The sequence below is a fragment of the Phasianus colchicus genome, chromosome 4, assembly GCF_987193195.1.
Source record: "Phasianus colchicus chromosome 4, bPhaCol1.hap1.1, whole genome shotgun sequence".
Classification (NCBI taxonomy): Eukaryota; Metazoa; Chordata; class Aves; order Galliformes; family Phasianidae; genus Phasianus; species Phasianus colchicus.
The window spans coordinates 8,771,059-8,792,423 of NC_143439.1; the positions used below are offsets into that span (position 1 = coordinate 8,771,059).

Sequence of the window (21,365 nt, forward strand, 5' to 3'; positions counted from 1 at the left end):
GGAATTTGATATTGATAGCTTTCTAGAAATCAAGGAAATAAAAGTTAAGTCTCACTTTAAAAGCATTGTAAGGTTCTCAAAATGAGTACTTAAAATTTCCCCTAACCTTTTGCTCTGTGTCATAACTCTGGCAGACCATAGCTAGAAGCTGTGCTCAGAAACTATAGCTTAAATAACAGCTCTTTTTCTCCAAGAGACTTAAGCATTTAGAAAACTAGACTGTTTCCAAATGATGCCGATAGTCCATATTCAGAACGAATATGAGCACATAATTAAAATGAATGTGTGCAGTAGAAAGATTTCAAAGGGAAAAAAAAACACAGAAAATTCTCTTTTAGAATCTCTGTACACACTGAAACTCACAGTAACTTACATTACTATTAGTAATTAACAGGCCCTCCTCTTTCTTTGTCATTTTTAAAGCATGATTACAGTGTATACATGCATTTAAAACTGCGATGCTGAAACCAGCACAAGCCCACCTCCAGAAGCTCTGCTGCAACAGCTGCCATTGCACCCAGTGAGCCCTCGTGCCAGCTCTAGGGGCAGCCCACTCTCTGCCTGAAGTACCCATGTCTATGGGGCACAGCTACGTTATGGGAAGGAAACTGCCCCAGAACAGCAGACAAGAAAGAAAAGCAACCAGAAGAGCTGCAAGTAAGAAATTTTTGCTTGTCCTCTGGAGCTCAACCCAAAATACGTTTGGGTCAATTTATGTGACAAAGAAGACAGTGATTACTGGCATGTCAGTGTCTATAAACCAAAAGCCTGTAAAAACAAGGGCAGCACTTGTCTGAGGTGATCACACTGGACAGGCCCTAAAATTTACCCAGAGGAGGAAATGGTCAAACTGTATGGAATCCCTTGGCTTGACACAGCAGCAAATTTCAGAAGAAATGTTTTCCAAACAAGTTTGATAATATAATAGTGAACTGAGTACTGCAGAATGTTCAGATACAACACACAAGGCTGAGCAGCAGGGCTGGAACTAGACGATCTTTAAGATCCCTTCCGACCTTATATGATTCTATCCCATTGTTACCTAGAAGGCTGAGCTCTGCACTTGGGGAACTGAATACCGCACTTTACACACAGCTCAGAACCTCACTATTTCCTTGGTACAATTTTCTTACAGACTCTGTGAGCACTGAAGAAAGACTTACCACTCAGACTACACTTAAACTCACCATTTCTAGTGGGAAACCTTTTAAAAAAAAAAACAACACATCAAGAATTCTTAGTATTCAGCAGCGATGGCAACTGTCATCTTGAGTAAGATTATGCTCTTTTTCAGATCTCCTCATGTATTAAGATAGCCACATACATCAGTGACTTCTGTGAGCAAATGATGTAAATGCCCAAAAGCTGTCCAAATGTAAAGTTGTTTGAAACCCCAATAACCCTGTTTTCTTTGCTAACCAATTCCAAAGCATGGTGTACAATAGCATTCATTTTAAAAATCCTTACCACACAAAAGACATTCTGCTATCACACATCTTCCCAAACCCAGGCCATAGGCTGTTTCTTAAAAAGCTGCCTGTTGAAGAGATGCTCTTTATTGTCCCCTTTCTGCCATTTCTTCTCAGTTAACAGACATCACAATTCTTAGCACTTTCTCAGGCCTGCCTCATTTAAAAATAATGCTGCAGAAACTACACATTTGGCCATAAAACTACAACTCATTATTGGATCTCTAGGACTAAGTCTTATGCTCGCTAGTGACAACACCTGTAGTGTGAAAGACAGGGAGCAGAGAACTGACAATTACATATGGCACAGAAAGATTTGATGAGGGTATAGCAGCTGTGCAATCAAAACTGGCCATCAAAAGCCCTCCCACTTTGAGGACAGTGGAAATAGCAGCAATCTTCAGAGCTCAGAGGGGATGGCAGCCTCCTCAACACCTCGTGCAGGGCCATTTGAGTGGTCTCACTCTAGTGAAGGCAAACTGTACACAGGGAGGACTTTTGACCACTGGTATGGCTGTGAATGCTACACAATTACCCCAAACTCAGGTGGACAAACAAAATCAACAGATTTGCTATCTGTAATGAGATCTCCAAGTAACAGCTTTTCCAATTTCACTGAATCAAGAAACACAGTCAGGTTAGCTTGGTAGTTGCAGCATTCTTTCTTAGTTTTCTCTGTTCTCTATAGGAAATACCTTTAATATTGCCTATGTCATGACTGTCTAACTGCAAATTCATAAAAATTTGAAAGCATCTCTTCAATGAGACACCAAATGCTAACATACTCCCCTGTAGCAGACATCATTCTTCTTTCAGCAAACCAAAAGTTTCAGGGGTCTGCGCTACAAATGAGATCAAGATTCATTTCCACAGTGGTATTATTTCACTGTCTAGGTGCCACTAGCTGAGCAGGACTGAATCAGGCAAAACCCTTGTGGAAACCTGCTGTTTTGGGAGGAAATCTGACATGCATGTGTCTGACATTCCTACCAAGCAAAAGTAATGGACCAAAAGCTACATTCTGTGGGCAACAGAAAGCTCACTGCAACACCAAAACACACTTCCGTAGAAATCAATCCTGATGGCCAATTCTTCATCAGGAAATTATATTAAAGCACAAAGATGTGCTTCCAAGCCCTATGTCTATGTGCAGATATTGAGACTTGGAGTCTTAATCCTGAGCTGAATCCATCCCACCTGTCAGCTGAGCGTCCATGACAATCCTGCACACAAAACAAGAGGTAATATACATCTGTTCAAACACATCTATTTAAACATCTTCCACTTCTTAGCATCCCATTAATGCTTTTTTTTGGTGTTTACTGTTTCCACAACACCGTTGGCAAGATCGAGTCTTCCCTATTCTCTATGCAGCAAAGTCAGGCCAGTTAAGGTCAGGCTACCTTCTGTGGCTTTCTAAGACTTCTAACAAAGTCGGTAGAAATTATAAGTGCATATCTGGTACTTTTTACTGCTGAAGCTGTGATTGCAACTTTCAGCAGCAGTTTGAGGTAACTCATCCCTAATGGTATGGAGGGATCTGAAGAGAAGAATATCTGCCCTGCCTGTACACTCAGTTTCTCTGGGTGTAACACTGAGACAGTTAATGTATATGAATGCTTTGAAAGCCACGGATGAAAGGAACACAAAGAAATCACTTTATTCTCATTTTTAGCTCAACAAAATAATTATTTGCACATTCAACATGATATAGCATTTTGAAAGTACTGCCTTTCTTTGATGTAAATCCTTCATTTGTCAATACCATAAAGAAAGACAGTCCAGAAACCTCAGCATGAATAGAAAGGGAAGAGAGTGCCTTGGAGGCAAAACAAGGCAGATTAACTGAGAGAGGCACTCAGTTACACTGGGAAAAGTAGAGGGGGATGACCATGGCTGTTTGAATGGCTTTTTGTGTTCCTGCTGTGCTTGGTAGGGACAATGAGTACCACACTTTCGCTAAGGAAAATTCCTGTGATAAAAAACTTCCTCAGTTCTCCCCTGAATCATTATTTTAAAAATTGTGAAAAGCTTTGATGAGAGCCACCTTGACAAAATTTTGGGAAACTTCACTGTAGAACTGCTAGGAATAATGACAAGGAATTTTGTACATAGCATTTACCTTACCCAAATACTTCTCTCTAGTGAAATTCCCCTTTACTCACTTCCAAGCCATCTCTTTTAAGGAGCAGAGATTTAAGACAAGGCTGCAAGGCTGGCAAGATTTCAGTGCCAGGCAGTCTGATTATTCCTTTCATGATTATTGGGAATAACTGCTGTGACCAAAAATACCCATATAGAGCCAGCATATGTCTCTCATGATCTAAGGTCATACTCTGCTTCTTCTCATACGTGCCCTTACCCAGCTGCAAAATCTTCATGTTTTGCCTCTAAGCACCTGAATTATAGTGTTATGTGCTGTCAATAATACAGCCTGTAGCAACTGGGAAATAAAAACAGTGGCACAGCCTAAGGTAAACTGAATTGAAGATTGAAAAATTATATATAAAAAAAGCAGTGAATATTGTTCAGATTATATTATTCATTTTCTCACACAATTCAATTAAATAGAAAAGTTTGCTTTTTCTTTTTTAACTTACCAGATGGTACATTTATATTCTGTGGCAATTCAATAAAAAAGACCAGGATTTGGGAGAGCATGCAATAATGAAAACACCTGAATATGCAAATGCTCAGATTCTATACAGATTCTTATCAGGTGATGTGAAGCTTAATTTAAAATATTAGTAAATCTAACTTGGTCTGCCTGAGAAACCTGTCCTTTTCCCCATTTAGATAAAGGAAATGGAGAGAGCAGTAACGGTTAAACTTTTACCTGCTTGCACAGTATTACATTTAGCAGCTATGACAGGTGCAAGACTGTACCTCACTAAATGCCATTATTCTGTCTCAGGGTAGAGCAGCCAGAAAGATTCATCCAGGATAATAACAGACAAGAGAGAACTACTGCAGTCAGCATCTACAGACCAAGGGAGACAAAGCAGAAGAAGAACAGGAAAGGGAAGGGAAGTGAAAAAGTGAAGGAAACAAGGCAGAAGAACAGACCAAAGAGAAAGGAGAAAACTCAGCATGCAAACAGTGAGAGATGAGTGAGACAGGATTAGAAACTGAGACAGGCAGGGTGGAGAAAGGAGAGACGGATAAAACCCTCGCTAATGGAAGCAGCACTTTTTAGTAGACATTAATTTAACAGTTACTTTAATGGTTGATACTAGCTGTATGTCAACTTGATTGATGCGTTGTCACTTTGATAGTTAAGGTTATTGGTAGAGCTGCAGAAATGATGTATTATTACTTTAATTCTTCATTTGGGGGCTTTATTAGGGCATATGGGAATTTAAATTGAGTAACTGAAGAACCTGAATTGATTCACTGAAATTTGACTCTAGCACAGGCACAAGGGTGCCTAACGCAAAAAGAAAAGGCCTGTGTGAAGGCATTTCAGTGATTTCAAACATGAGGACTGGTCTGCACAGTGAGTGAGAATAGCATTTTACATTCATAGAGCATACAAATTGTTGTGGAATGGCCATTAAGTTGTTAAATATATCCAGTTACTGTCTTATTACTTGCATGGTCTCCTCCTTTCTGGGGCTAGTCCACAACCTCTCCTAGGCTGAAAGTACTATGAGGTGAAGAACAACATCTACCAAATAAGCAAGATACAGTGGAATAAATCAAAACAAATGTACTTAAGGAAATGTCATCTCTCCATCAGAGATCTACCATTAGGTTTTCAAAATGCAGAGATTTTCAAAAACTTTTTCCAAGCTTCCAAACTTATTTGAAAGGTTGATATGGACAAAATGTTCCTATAGTTGAAACAACTTTCCATGTGCTGCCAAAGAATCAAATTCATATTTGTTCTTGGACGATTCAGCTCTCTAGTTGAAAAATTACCGAGGCTGTAATGCACCAAAAGCATGGTAGCTTTGCCATAACATTTAGTGACCTCTTTACAAAGGAGAAGAATCTCAACACTGCTGTCACACAAACACATTATACAGAAGAAGCTAATTCTTGTAAGGCTGACTTCCCCAGTGGCAGCACAACAGGTGTGCAAGCCGCGGTACTCTGCATTAGAAATGCCTGTCTCTTATGCACCAGATCTTTTCTTCCATGCACCAGATTTTTTCCCATACACAAATTTTACATCTGTGGAAGATCCCTATCAGTCATATTTTAAAAAACCTCAATTAAAATAACTGCTGTAAGAGATTTTAAAAAGAGCAATCATTTAGCTAATCCATCTTTAAGAGATTTCCCATCTAACTTGATTCAGACGTGAATTGCCTGCAAGGCACTTATCTAATAGGAAACACCAAGTATGATTTTGTAAAGTGGGTGCTAGGAGGGAAGAACCTTGTGGGGACCCCAAACCACCTTACACTGAAAAAAAAACCCAACACCAAAACAACAACAACAAAAAAATCAACATAACTGAATTCTGACTCTTTATTAATTTGGGAGGAGAAAGTACAGCAATTTCCTTACAATCTGCTGCTTTAAATTAGGCTTCACAAAGAAGGGGAAGTAGATGTGTATGTCTGTGCAGCCCATTTTGTTGTTATGACTGCTGAGAAAAGAAAAGGAGAAAGGAGAAAAAGGATTCTGCTGAGATCCCCCATTTGTTTCAGCTTTATGTGAACAACTTTCCCACTTTTTGTGTTCTTTTGATCCAGTACTAACAGAGTTAACAGGGTACATTTTGGGAAATGCAATGTGCAGTTGGAGAACCTTTTCACACTTGCAGGTTGATTTTTTTCCAGTGGTTTCAGACTGTACTTTTCTTCTTGCTGGACGTAAATGGGTAATTTTGAATACTTCTTTATTGGATATTCAAACAAAGATTCTCACATGTAGCATCTGTGTGACTGGGCAGTGTATAACCAAAGTGTATTTAGTCATTCAGAATTAAATACTACTTTAACTCTGGAAAAAACTTATCAGTCTTCTGGCCTAGTAGCAAGATAGCAATGGATAAGAAAAAACAGGCATCACTGCAGAGTTTCTAGTTTCTTTAGGAGCCAGTGTGCCCCTTACTACTCACCTGCCTCTATGCAGACCAAAAGGATAAAGTACTGATCTCAATTTCACCAAGAATCTTGAGAACCTAATTCACAAATCACTTTGAATCCCTCCATCTGCACAAAGCTTGGATGAGGATTTGGCTGAAAGTCTTTTGTTTTTCAGAACAAATGCAACTTATCAAGGCCTTGTAACAAACAACAGTATTGAATTATGAATTAATTTGTCCTTAAGAATTGTTATTAAATTGCATTTAGGTAACAAGATTTGCTGAATTTGTCCAGGCCCTGTTGATCCATAGCATACCATCCCTTTCTGCAACAGTATGAAAAAAACTGAGCTCTGATATCTTCTGTATTTTCAGAATTTGTATTACAATTGTTACTGGCGTAAGATTTTAGAACTAAAGCCATTCTTGTCAATTCAAAACCCCTGTACAGATGCTGAAGAGTAGAGCCATAGAAGCATACTGAGGAGCTTCAGCCCAGTCTTGAGCACAGAATCGCTTTCTGGATGTTCATATGCAATATTACATTTAGATCCACAGAAATTTTTAAACATAGGCTTTCATCCTGTGAATATGTCTCTTTCTACATGTACAAATACACATTAAGCCTGGTCAGAAGACTAAACACTCTCTTTTCTCTACAATGACAATCTGATTTACCTAGAACTCTGCTTGAAAATCCTTAAGTGGATTCGTTTTCTTTAAATAAAAGTCTCTGTGAAATTTTAAAAATATAGTACATATGAAAAAAGAGTTTCATAGGCCCTTTCTCTATTGCTGAACTTTTTTTTTTTTACTGTGACACATGTTTAAACACTGCTGAAATGTTAAAACCAACAAGAATCTGCTCACCTGAAGCAAAGGCATTACCTCATATTGCTTTCATTTATGTTAAAGCAGTTTCTATGTACCAGAAATCTTCTACGTCACTGACTGCCACAAGCAACGTTGACAGAATAGCAGTTAAGCTTGCGTTTTTATCCAAAGCCATTTGAACAGTTTTGTCAGTTTGTTTTTCATTGCTTTACATTCACTCAATAAGTACTTACCATCTTCAAAAATTGCTCCTGTCTGAAATGATAATTCAGAGCTATGTTCTGCTTCGCATGGATAAACTGCTCTTGCTTTTCGGTGGGCAACGCTGAAAAATGAAATTATGAGATGCAGTTACTTTTGACTACTAAAGAAAATACTCTTTTCTCAACCATTCTCTCTCCGTTCTCATTGGGAGGTGGCTAAAACTTTCAACGCAGTCTCATATGCATCATCACAGGCTTCTAATTCATACGCACAAATGCCAAAGCTGAAGCTTCACAGCTTACTGTTGGCATTTCTGAATATCATACTCCTGTTTTTGTGCACACTTATTTCTACGACAGTTAAATGCAGCTTTCAACCACTGCTATAATATTGCCAAGTGCTAATCAGCAGTAAAATCAGTAATAAGCAAAGCGTACCTTATCTTGTTTATAGACTAATCATTATATCTTCCAAAATGTTCCCTCATGAACCTTGCAATACAGCTTTTCACTAACACTGCAGAGAATGCTTTTCTGAATCCATTTTATTTTTTTTTACAATACAACATTGGTAGACCAATGAACATGCTATTTTGTCCTATATGCAGTAAGGTCTATAAAACTTCAAGCAGTCTTTTAGAGGTGCTCTCAGGATGTTCAGTAATAATCCTGGCTCAGTCCAGGTGTCTATTTAAAGGAAAAATAAGACAAAGTGTTTGATATTTTGTTTTGTAAAACCTGCAAAGGTTGCATTTCTTGATATGAGATAACCACTTATTTACAGCAGAAGACATGAATTAGTCATTAAAAAAAGATACAGACTAAAGGGAGCAAATAAAAAAACAGCAAAAGTCAAAGAGTACATCATACCTCTCCACTGCTCTGTCACTTCCAGTGGACGGATTAGGGAAGGAGAAAGCAGATGGTACGGTGTTGGTAGCAACTGGGTTGGTGCACGGGGTGTTCATCCACGAAACCATCGACGAGCGGCTTTGACCAGAACTAAGGGAAATATTTTCAAGGCAGAATTAGCAAGATGAATACCAAAAACGTTTGTATCTTCAAAGCTAGACTAACTAGTCAGATCCTCAAAACTGAAAGCCAATAACAGCGTCAAACTAATTTTCCAGATAACCTGTTTTTGCCATTTCCTCCTTGAAAGCATTTCTCCTACATGCCCTACATCCTAAGCCAGGACATATTACCTAAGATGTATGACATAGCCAATGACAAGAAAAAATTCCATATTCCTTATCTAATAAAGACAGATACAATGAAACTGCATATAGCAGGTTATTATTTGAGCTGCCACTTCGCCTTTACAAGTTTTGACGAATCTATTTAAAAATCTTCTCAGCACTGTACTAAGGCATGATGTATGACGGGAAGATTTCAAAAGGCTACAGGTATTACAACACTGGATCACGATGCTGCCTCTGGATTGAGATCTCTTTCGCATAACTGTGCAAATACTGCTTCAGTGGCTGCCCTCATGAGCACACTGTTCAAATACGTTTTAAATTAATGGCTGAATACATAGTTGCTACAAGAGAAGAACAGCAGATGAAGCTAAAACACTTATTTATCACTGAAAAACATATACAAAGTCATTCCCAACATAAATGATGTTCCTCGCTGTACAGTTTGAGGAACTAAAATGTTCCAACACTGGAAGGTTTTCTTCATGGGGCAGAGCAACCAAAAATCCAAACATTTCATGTCATCATGTCTTTGGAACAAAGAACTGAACTTCGAGCAGTTTCCAAGCAGAAACAGAATTTAAATGGTTCACACACATCTTTCACACAGGAAACATTACTTGGAAGTAATGCAGCTGGGTCTGGGATTCCTGAGGGCTAGTCTTAGCAGTGAAGACTGAAGCAAAGAAGGCATTCAGAATCTCTATCTTCTCAGCAACCCCTGTGAGCAGGGCACCCACGTCATTTAGTAGGGGACCCACTGTTTCCCTAGTCTTCGTTTTACTGTTGACATACTTAAAAAACCTTTCTGGTTATGCTTTACATCCTTTGCAAAGTTTAATTCCAGGAGTGCTTTAGCTTTCCTCCTTTCATCTCTACCGGCCCTGACAACATTCTTATATGCTTCCCAGGTGGACAGGCCCTTTTTCCACATTTCATGGATCATCATCTTTCCTTTTAGTTTATCCCTGAGTTCTTGCTCATCCACACAGGCCTCCTGCTACCTTTCCCTGATTTCTTACTCTTAGGGGTGCACCGATCTTGAGCTTGGAAGAAGTGGTGTTTAAGTGTCAACCTGCTCTCATTTATCAATTAGACTTATTCCGGTATTAACCTTTTAGATATCATACATCCACAAAGCACCACCAAAATCTCTGAAACTAGTCAAGAAGAATTCTTAGACGTGTAAATTTCCACCTAAGCAAGGTGGATTGACCAATAGCAAAATCCACAGACCCCGCACTTAATTACAAATGAATAAAAGGATGCAGGAAACCTAACTTATTTAGTTGATTTCCATCTTCTTGTTCAAGGGATATTTAATTTCTAGAAGAAATAATCACTATTCTGTTGCGTTGTATAACAACTCTTACAAACAAGTACAACTTTTACAGACTAATTGTGCCAGCCAATACATTGCATTTTCATTCCAGCAATTACATACTTATATAAACATTTATTTTGACTATTAATTTTTTAATTTACTGCATTATAAAACTGTTAATGGCCCATTCTTTATTCAATAAGACAATAATTTTTAATTTGGATCTCTGTCAGACTGCATTTGGATGAAAACTGGAATTCTAAGTGTACAAAACCAGTATTTTGTAGTTAATTCCACTAATAAAAATGAAACTGAAATGTGCTGGCATCATAATGAGAAGAGTTTATCAAAACATGTTCTGCTTTTAAAACTATCAGATTTACCAAATAAAGGTAGAAATTGCATGTAATAAACTGAACAAAAGCTGGCTGGGCTGACTGGGAATAGCACATCTAATCTGCTTAGCCACTTCTGAATCTACCACTACATAGTAATTTACATTTCCTGTAATTAGATACTTTTGAAGACCAGTACCTAATAATGTTGTGGTTTACTTCCACTTGAATTTGTTCTTTTCTTACCATTCTTATGTGTTGTTTTAAAAGTTTCCCTAATTTTTGGCTGTGACTCCATTTGAAGAAAAAAAAACAAAAGGTGAACATTGGCATTTGCATTATTTGTTTCAAATACTGAGGATAGAAAATTGCTTAATAGTACTGCAAAGTTTATGAAGTTTGCTAGAACACAGACCATCTGTCTATTGTTCTGCATACAAGGTATATGTGTAAAATTAATTTTAACTCAATAGCATAGGTGGACCTATGTCAAAAATGATTTTCAAAAACATGAAAAAAATTACTATACTTGAATAACTGAACTACTAGAGTTAAAGCAATCCTGGTACTTAAAGAAAAAATCATTTCCCTTTGGCTTTTAATTATTGACCTCAACTCCAAAATTAAGACTAGGTAAGGCTCATTTCTTAAGCCTGTAAATTACAGAAAATAGAGAAGTAACATTCCAAGTATACAGCCAGAAGAATATGAAAGTGTTGCTTGTTCAAACTAATCCCAAGTGAAGAATATCTTTTTGACAAAGTAGTCTTCTATACTGCATATCTCAAGATTTGACATTGTTTGCCTCTCAACAAGTGAGTGCTAAAAGCTTTCATTCATTAGATATTTCTTTGAAATATGCATCTTATTTATCTGTGCAACTTGCACAATCAGTTCTAGGACAACACACACTCCCCTTTGTTGAAGACAAGAGATTAATGGTCTCAAAACGATACTCAGAACAAACCCTCCGACTCAGGAAAGGAGCAGTAATTCATAAGAATACTCAGAATATTGCAGCTGGTTTCTCTTTGAGACTTGACAGAGGAAATGTATTTAATAAATAAATAAATAAACCAACAACATCAACAACAGAGTAGGTGTGCAAAGAATGGAACAGAGGATGAAGTCATGCGTTCAGTCCCTCTCACGGCACATTTATTTCTCAGGTAACGCAGATTCAACAGGAACAGTAACCTATCAACTAGTAAGACTACACTGTCCTTTATCAGGTAGCATTAGATAAAAGTATGTAAAGGTGAACAGATTTGCTACAAATTCTGAGCAATTCCAACAGAGGAAAAACCCTCCAGAAGTGCAAGTATGTGGAACCCTGCTCTGGTCCCTCCTCCCCTTTTGATGAATTCACTTAATACATTTCAGCTGTAGCTAAAGTGCTGCAGTACAGCTCCTCAATTTGCTTGTCACTTTCAGCTCATGGTTACAGATCAACAAATCATTGTCTAGGATCCAGCATGCAAAAAAAAAAAAAAACCAAAAAAAACCCCCAAAAAAACAACAACAAACCATTTTTCAACAGCAATAGTTTTACCATGTTGAGAAAAGAAGTAAAAAAAAAAAAAACTTTAATGGCTTTAAATATTAAGCACGTTCTACATTCTTGAATTTCAGCTCTTTTTTTTATTTACTGTACTTGGCCATCTCAGGAATCACTTTATTTTATTATTAAAGCAGAAGGTTTTGGTCAACAGGAAAAATCTCTTCCAATGTTATGATGTGCAAGCAACACACAGAATAACTTCTTTTTTCCTTCAAAAGATACTTGAGATAGCAAAGTTACTTTGCTATGAAGGTTTGCAAACCTATCAAGATAATGCTAAATTAGAAAGTACTGTGTTATCTTACAGCATCTCAACTCTGAGAAGGTACATTGGAGAAATCCACTCTTGTAAGGGCTAAAATGAAAGCAATTCATGTCTTGTGGGGAAAGAAAAAAAAACCTGACATAACCATCTCACTCTGAGAAAAAAAGGTGGGAGAAGGAAGGAGAGAGAAAATGGCCTTACTGAAAACAAGCTAGAGATGTTGCACTGATATTCAGAAACAAACTCTGAAAACAAGATTTTATTGGATGTTTATCTGGCTGGTTCCTAAGGTAACACTGCTAAAGAGCAGCCTCTTATCTTGAGAGTGAGGAAGATACTCTGTGAAAAGAATCTGCACTGCAACTCTTAAGAAAAAAAGGGGTTGTTTCATGGAAGGGCTTGGCAGCCCCACGGCTGTGATATCACAGTGTCTGGCTGACATAAACTCAGTGGAAGTGTTCTTAAAAGGTTTCATTATAAGATGACACAGTATATCAAAAGGTATCAGCTGTTTCTGATTCAATATGCAATTCAATACTCTCCATCATCAGACAACAATCTTCCTGCATGTTAAAACTCTATGCCTTGGTGAGAGCCAGGAGCAGAAAAATATATGGATGAAATTCTAGAAATTGTCATAGCGGGAGCAAAGCTGGAGGCAGAACAAAAGGACAGAATTTCCTGATCCATGTCCACTGAAAAGAAACTCCACCCCCAAATATAAAGTATGTAATTCGCACTCAGCATTCCAGATTCCTCATTTATATACATCAGCCAACGCTGAAATAGATGCTTTGTTAAAGTTGGATTGTGAAGCCTCAGTGAAGCAGCCAACGTATTAGTGAAATGGTATTTCACGCCAGTCTGGTAAATCTGAAGTTTATGTCTCTATAGCAGCCGCCCTAGGCTGCAGCATTTTTAAATGATAATTCAGATCAAGCAAAACTTAAGTATGTACATATGTACGATTATAGCAGACTGCTATTCCTTTTAGGAAATAAATGCGGGGGCTGTGTTTCCTGGAATCATGCAAAGAAATTAAAAGAAAAAGAGAAAGGGGAAAAACAAAAGACACTTTAGCTCATAATGGTTGCATCCATGTCCCTCCCTGCTCTGAGCACATGTACTGCTCACCTGGCACTCACCCAGCAGTGCTGCTGTCCAACTGAGCTGTCACTGGGAGACAGGGAGATGGCAAAACCTATTTTGTAAAAGTCCCACATGATGAAGTTATATTTTGACTGTTTCAATGGAGCTGCAAAACGAGGGCTACTGTTCTGCTTGCATAACAAAGGAATACAAAAAGAAGTGCCTGCTTCACTTAAATCTGCCCTCAAAATGCTGAGTCACTGAAGAGGTGGCAGCTGAACCAAGACCAAACTGCAAAATAAGCACAGAGTGAGAATCACTGCTGCATACCTGGATTGGGCCTTCTACAGCTATGTAAGCATCTTCCTTTACTAAAAAGAGATGATTATATCAGATACAAAAAGTTTTCAGGACACCACAACTGCAGTCACTCATCATCTATCTAAATTGCAAATGTACACCACTGCCAGAAATAAACTATTTCAATATGAAGGAGACCAGACATGCAGTCTACAGGTAGAGATATAACAAGGCTGATGGGAATTCATTGAGCAGTGAAACAAAATGGGTAACTGTCTCCAAGACTCCTGTTACGTTCAGAATACCACTTTTTCTGCCCCACCTTGCTATCCAATGGTGGCCCTGCGTGTGGCAGGGGGGTTGGAGATTCATGATCCTTGAGGTCCCTTCCAACCCTGGCAATTCTGTGATTCTGTGATTTCAACATCGGTTTGCTCACCAGGAATTTAAGCAAGCCTGAGATTTCACAAGGAATGCACATATCAGCTTCTTTCTTGGTCACAAAGGTCCTGGAAGCACAGAGGATGCTGCACAGCACAGCTCTCATCACCATTCTGAAAGCCTCCATGGACAGTAAAGACATATAAACGATGCCAATAGCACACCACTGGACTTTGTAACAGAATATTAAAATGTCAAAATAATAATGTCAGGGTTATAACGCAATAAACAGATAAATAAAAAGACTGGATTACTTCTTCTGCCACTGGAATTACTGCAGTTACACTGGGTTTCTGAATTAAAGCAAGTCAATATTCTCAAGACCAGTATTAGTCACAATCTTCCTTCCTTCTAAGCTATTAGGAAGTAGCTGCTTTATGAGCTTTCCTCCGAGGATTACAGGATGCAGGCTCTCCTATTGTAGGAAAGGAAACTTGTGTCAAAGCAGCACCTCAGAAAATGAATCAGTAGTGATATGAGCACACAAGATTGTACAAGACCAAACTGTCAGAAGAGTCAGAAGAATCACAAGAGATGCAGAAAGTGGAAGGAATAGATGAAAGCGGGGCATGCCCAAGCCTTACACAAATTCGGAAGACCAAAAAAGAAATTCTGCATGTTAGCTCACTTTATTTCCTGGATTTCCATCACAGTGTTTTTCTGTATTCAGCACTCCTTCTGAACATTTTATGTCTTCCCCTCACCTACTGTCAGTAGATCTCTGGTGCCTCTTGTGACATCTATATATGAATATCTTTCCCTACCAACACTGTCAACTGACTTCCTGATCACCGCCTGCTGCAGCAGTCTGCAGGGAGTGGCAATCTGCAGCAGCCACCAGAAAAAGAAAACAGAAAGGAAAGGAGGAAAAGGAAGAAAACAAACTTGCCAAGAGAGATGAGCCATAACTCATCCTCTGATCAGCCAGCAATTGAAGCAACTCAGAAAGAAGGAGCGAAAGGTGGATTTTCAGGTCTAAACTCCCCAGATAATTTGCATTTGTAGAGTAGACAACAATTTGGGGAAAACTGATGGCTATGGATAAAAGATGTTTGGTGGTTTGTTTTGTTAGAGTTTTTTTGTTTATATCCAGGTCAGAACAATACTATGCATAACTCAAAAAATGCATCTATTCTGCATTGAGGAAATAAAAGGTTACAATACATCATTTGTTTGTTAAACTTAAGGTACAACATAGCACCTATCACTGTCTTTGCACATTCTACTTTACTTTTTCTTTTAAATATATTGGCACATTCTTGAAGAGGGGAATATTGTCTGTTTTACAGTGTCTAAAATAACAGAAGGAACAGATCAAAGAAAGCTATTAAAGAATGCCTCTGTGGATAGCCACATTTCATTTAGAAGATGCTGCTTACCTTCAGAACACCTGCCTAAACTGGCCATCTGAATCAGAAGGAATGTGCAAGGAACATCTGACGTGGAAACTCAGTTGTTGCTGTTTTGCCCTAGAGACAACTGGTGGTGTGGAGGAAAAACATGAACATTTTGAGAATATACTGCTGGTGAAACTATACCAACACCAGACTCAAAATTATCTGTCAAAAAATGCCTGAAACATGCTCTGCTTGCAAAAGCAGTAACCATTTTGAGTTCTGTCAGAGCAACATGAACTCTGACAATGGTACCGGCAATTGACCTGAAGAAGCTGTACAATATTAATTCTTTAGCTTAAGTGAATGTGTATGTGGCCACTTAAAAAAAAACAGAGAAAAAAAGGAAGGAATGCAACTGCTTTGGCTAGCACCAGACTGAGACTGTCCTAGTTGCTATGCCTTAAAGTTAAAAAAAAATAAAAAATCCATACCAGTGGAGACCATCACAAGGGTCAAATATTCTATCCAACTCACTATCATAACTACTATTTTTTTTTGGCTGATTCATTAAACATTGCCTGGATGAAAGAGATTTTCAAACAATACATATTTATGACATGCTTCAAAATGGCACATATGTGAAACATCACCTTCCAGATACAGCACATGTGGCATTGACATAACAGTCTAGCAACCAGGGCTTTGTGAGACACGTCAGATCTGTGATAGAGCCCTCATTCTCTTCATTTCTTTTACCACTCCTGCTATGAGGTCCCCTCCTAGAGAAAGCCAGGAGGTGGAGGATGTATTCACTTTCATTTGCTGCTGCTTCACCGTGCCAGAAGCTGTAGCTGCTTTCATTTTTAAAGATGGGACAAGAAAAGTACATGCGTTAAAAAAAAATCATATCGTGGAAGAAAAAAATCTCTTTCCTTGAAAAGAAATACCACAAATCATGTGTTACTACTTAGAGTAAGTTACTGATATAAACTAACCTTTGAATATCTGACATATCTTGACCCACAATCCCTCCCCCAGGAAACAGAGCACGCAACTTTTCTACTGCTAAGAAGTCACCACCACCTTGTTGACTACATAACTCCATAGTGACTGATCTCTTACAAGTAACACCCATGTGTTATAAATATCACTAGAAACTTCAGAAAACAGATCCTGTTATATTTCCATCTTCCTTAGATTCAGTAATGGTATTTACTGTAACTCAGTGAAGATCTGTAATACCATTTTACAGAGGACACCAAGACTTTGAGAATTGCTTTTGTTCCAATTTGGCACAAAATGCTAAACATTTTGAAATCCTGCTAAAACAGAAAGAGGTGGACTGTTCTCCACCTAATTCTGGAATAGTACAATTTATGAGAATAACCTAAGTACAACCACAGCATTCAACAGCCAATGAATGCCTCCTTTTGTGGACTTGGGAGAGGTACCACAGCTATACCATGCCAAGTCAACCTCTACTTTTGCCTGTTCACAGAACCCCACAATGCAAACTGACTGCCAAAGTCCAAAAAGTGCATCTGCTATTCTGACATCTATCTCTGCCATTAATACAGTGGAGTTGTTTTGGTTCTATTTTGTTCTGTTGTTAAAGCAAGGCCCTCTGTGTCATCAGAACTAAAAGGGGAAGATAAGTCCAACTCAGTGTGAGAAAGCAGAAGAATGAAAGAATGTACTGTGCACTGCCTACTCTGACACTGTTCAGGCTTGTCACTGAAGTAGGTTTTAAGCAAATTTCTCTTACAGGTTAGTGGAAGAAACCCTTTTTGACAAATCATCTAGATGCATGTAACAAGTTACTTTTCTTTCCTTCCAAACAGAACTGTTTCCAAAAAAAAAAAAAACAAAAAAAAACAAAAAACCCTCAAGCTGTGAAACAAAGTTTCCAAAACAGCAGTACAGTATAATTTTCCATGAAAACAAATGGGCAAAAAATACTGTTTCATCAACATCTGAAGATCCTGAATCCCTGTATTGAACCAACGCTTCCTTCTTTTGTTCTGTGATATTATCAGTGCTCTTGTAAGCATATGTTCCCATTCAGCTATGCCTTCTTTCATAGACATACCACTTATATGTCACCCAAGCACTCGTTTTCCACATGTGCATCTCATTTCATCACATACAGCTTCCTGTCAATCCTACATGTTACTACTGGACTGCACAAGAGGAGAAGGAAAAGTGTCTTTCAGTACCAAGCAATGCATATGCAAAGTATCTATAAGTATCTGAAGATCTTTCAATTTGGATGACAAAAGATTGTTATAACTAATAAGTACCCTAATAAGGAGTTAATTATTTGTTCCTAGATGTGGAAATATAAACCCAATGTATGGCTATCCACATATTCTCATGTGTTATGTACACCTACACATATACTTTACACTCTTAGTTCGTCTGCAGAACAGGCTACACAAAATGCCATTATGGAAAATATCTGTAACAAATCTTTTCTCCAGACTTCCTTCTTCCATCTTCTCAGCACTAAGGCTAGAAAACTGTATTGATAAGTTAAAGTTTGTATAAATAGCCAAAGAGAATTCAAGTTCAACTTCTAATCTAAAAAAAGGCATATTTAGCTCTTGTATCACATGCAAGCGTGTATTACAGGGGTAGTACTAAAACCATAATATCCTTTTTTGCTGAACCAAAGTCATACTCAAAACTGAACATGTACAGAGTCCACTGAAAGTGATATACTGCACTTTAGTTGTAAAGCAGGCAGTTGACTCGTTAGCAACATGGGATTAATGACGATAATATTCATAGACAACAACACTCATTAACGTGCATTTAAGTGCATTTATCCAAAACCAAAATTTGGTCTTAAACCTTTACGGCCCTGCATTTCAGTGTAGCTTAACACTGTTGTGACGTAAAACCAGGGTAATACATCATATAAAAAAGAGCTTACATATTTATTGCCTAAATAAAAATCATTTAAAATTTTATAATGGGTTATAGTGAAACACATTAGATTTCAGAATGAAAAAAACTGCCATATTCAGGCAGCCTTCAAGCTGCACTACAGTGTGTAAGCATATACTGTTTTATAACAGAAGAAAATGAAAACTATATGCAATTTAAAAAGTGATTCACTTTCTACCAGGCTGAAGGGAAATGTGTTTCTTATGCATGATTGTGCTAGTGGAAAACTATTATCCAATATTCAGTATACTTACAGATTTGTTGTCCAGTCCGCAAGATCTCCGCTGTCCATAATAAGGTGATTTCTATCCAGTAGCCCAGGAGGGCTACTGGACAACACAGGAGTAGGAGACTGGGAAGAAAGAGAATCCATGCTACCAGTTGGAGTGTCTTCTTTTGGAGAGCTGTGACTGTCAGCTAGAAAAAAAAAAAAAAAAAACATGGCATGAATCAAAATGATACTAAAAAGAGCCAAAGAAGCTGCTTTGGTCACTGCATCCTGAAATACATACAAGGAAAAATCTTAGCATCCTATTTTCACAGAATTTTTTGGAGGACACACAATTCACCAGCATCTCCTCCAAGTTACCATAGCGCAGTTTCCCCCATCATTATCACAACACTATCTTCTCAAAACAATGTATTCCCAGGCTCCTTTATAACACGTATTTTCTGTGGATGAAATGATGGGGAGAGAGGAGAGGGGAGGAGGGATGTGGCTGCTTTTTAGACAAATGAATCATATCAAATAAAATAATTTTATTTTTCAATCTGCACATTTGTAGATCCCCCTAAAAACATAGTCTCTAAATATAATACACAGTTGAGTAAATGATTGTTCTCAAGTACCACAAGCACAACCTTATAAAATATGGAACAATGAAATTTAGAAAGGACAGAATAAGCAGATCTCTAACAGCAGGCCATTAACTAACACGTGGTACCTAAGAATGTTACTTTCGTTACTCCTTTTTAGGGGGGTCACTTTTAAAAGAGCTCATATTTTGGTCTACTATTTGTTTATATAGGTTATTTTTACAACATCACTCAAGAGGCAACATTCAGAAGTGACTGCTTGGGAAAAAGTTAAAAGAACATCACTCCTATGTCACAAATGGTAAGGAAAAGCTGCAGTACTGACTGAAGACCATGCTGATACATCTAGCCATTCTTTTCACCGATAAGCTAACATTCACCAAAACCTTTCCTTTTTACTCTTTTACTTAAACATCAGTTGAACATTTTATAAGTTCTAGAGGAGTCCTAGGAAATTAGGACAATTGCAAACATTACATTGTCCAGCACAGCTGAGCCCATAATCTCAAACAGGGCCTGTAGCTGTTTTCAGAACATTAATACTTAACAGTAATAACGGTCATTTCCAGCCAACCATTACATGACTCCCTGCATCTTTTCCTTCCCTCCTCTGCTTTCTGCTCCCACTTAAACACGTGACATAGCCCTGATAAATAATATCACACATGTTCTTTCAGAATTAATTCTATACTAGTGATCTTATAACCACGGAAAAAGTTCTGCTTCTTCAGGATCAGAACAATTGGAGAAAAAATGAACAACCAAAGCCTAACATGCCACTACAGTTACTGGATCAAAAGCTGTTAAAGTATTGAACCAGTCTGAAAATCTGTACGTAAGCAGCACTATATAAGACTTAGTTCTATGTAATATTATTTTCTAATTCTAAATGTTCTCTACACAGAGAACAACTAAGTTCAATTCAAATCCCTCAAGTTGAGCAGCACTATTGCAATCATAGAATCATAGAATCATAGAATCACAAAAAGGTTTGGGTTGGAAGGGACGATTCAGATCATCTAGTTCCAACCCCCCTGCTATAGGCAGGGACACCTGTCTCTAGACCAGATTGCTCTAAGCCCGATCCAGCCTGGCCAGGGAGAGAAGCAAAAGCCTCAGTGCATGCAGTGATCTCGAGCACAGCCCTTGGGGTGCCATCATTTCACATTTCTGTCCACTCCTTCAGTTCCTCTTCAGGAGATGGAGGGTGCTGCACACCTTCCCTGTCTCTTCTTGCCTTCTGGCCTGCCACCTGCCATGGCACATTGTTTCACCAGGGGCAGTGATTTTTTTTTTCTTTAATAAGTTAAAGAAAAGGCAATGAGAATTAAATGTGAACAATGCAGGGCTACTTTCCCTGGATAAAATCACCCTCACAGTTTCATTAATGCCTCAACCAGTCTGATCCTTTCTGCCTAAAACACAGAAAGCTAGCAAATGCTCAGCTGCTTCCCCAGCCACCTCATCTGCACCCTCTCTCTGAGAACAACTTCCCTAGAGAGTCAAATGAGATGCGACTAAAAACACTCATATGATAAAAGTGATTATCTAAAATTTATCCTTAAAGTAGCTGCTAATTCAAGGCTCTAAATTAGCCTGCTGCAGCAAAGTACAATATGAGGAGGAGAAGTTAACCTCAGCATATGAGTCACTCCTGCTCTGCTGCCCCATCCCTCTGTGAGCAGGTCTATGTGCAGCATGATGTGACATGAGAGCTGCAGAACTCAAAGATAAAAACTAATCAATTGCATCTCATTTGCAGACGTGCGTGACACAGTGATAAACAGTTGAGAGATTAGACAGTAATACTGCAGTTTTACTTTATTAAGAAAACAAATTCCTTTGAACTAAACAGATCTAAGACCGTTTACCTGATCAAAATTTATTTTCAAAATATTAGTATTAATGCAAGTCAGACTATAAAAGTACACGCGCCATATTACACAGCCATGTTTACATAAACTATCCACTTCATTAAAACACGAGTACTACCCTATTCTTCATTAGTGTATGACCAAACCATCATCCCCTACAGAAAAGGGAGGTTTTTCTGTTGAATCATTTCTTAGAGCAAACAGAGAAAGCAAGAAATACTACATGCTTCAGTCAGTAGTTTCTACATTAAAAGACTGAAAAATGCAAGCAATTGCATTTGACCTAACCATAAATAAAACTAAATGTTACATTTTTTTTCAAACTTCTTCC

At 38.1% G+C, this 21,365-nt stretch overlaps 1 protein-coding gene across 3 annotated transcripts in view; it reads right to left on the reverse strand.

Annotated features, from left to right (window-relative positions):
* Positions 1–21,365, reverse strand: part of ARHGAP10 (Rho GTPase activating protein 10) — a 135,780-nt gene that overhangs the window by 1,783 nt on the left and 112,632 nt on the right. For all 3 annotated transcript variants that reach the window (XM_090138560.1, XM_090138561.1, XM_031588874.2), the window contains 3 exons: positions 18,599–18,761; positions 8,415–8,546; positions 7,575–7,666 (listed from right to left, as the gene is read on the reverse strand). In XM_090138560.1, the coding sequence (XP_089994686.1) occupies positions 7,575–7,666; positions 8,415–8,546; positions 18,599–18,761 (387 nt within the window). The remainder of the gene's footprint in view (positions 1–7,574; positions 7,667–8,414; positions 8,547–18,598; positions 18,762–21,365) is intronic.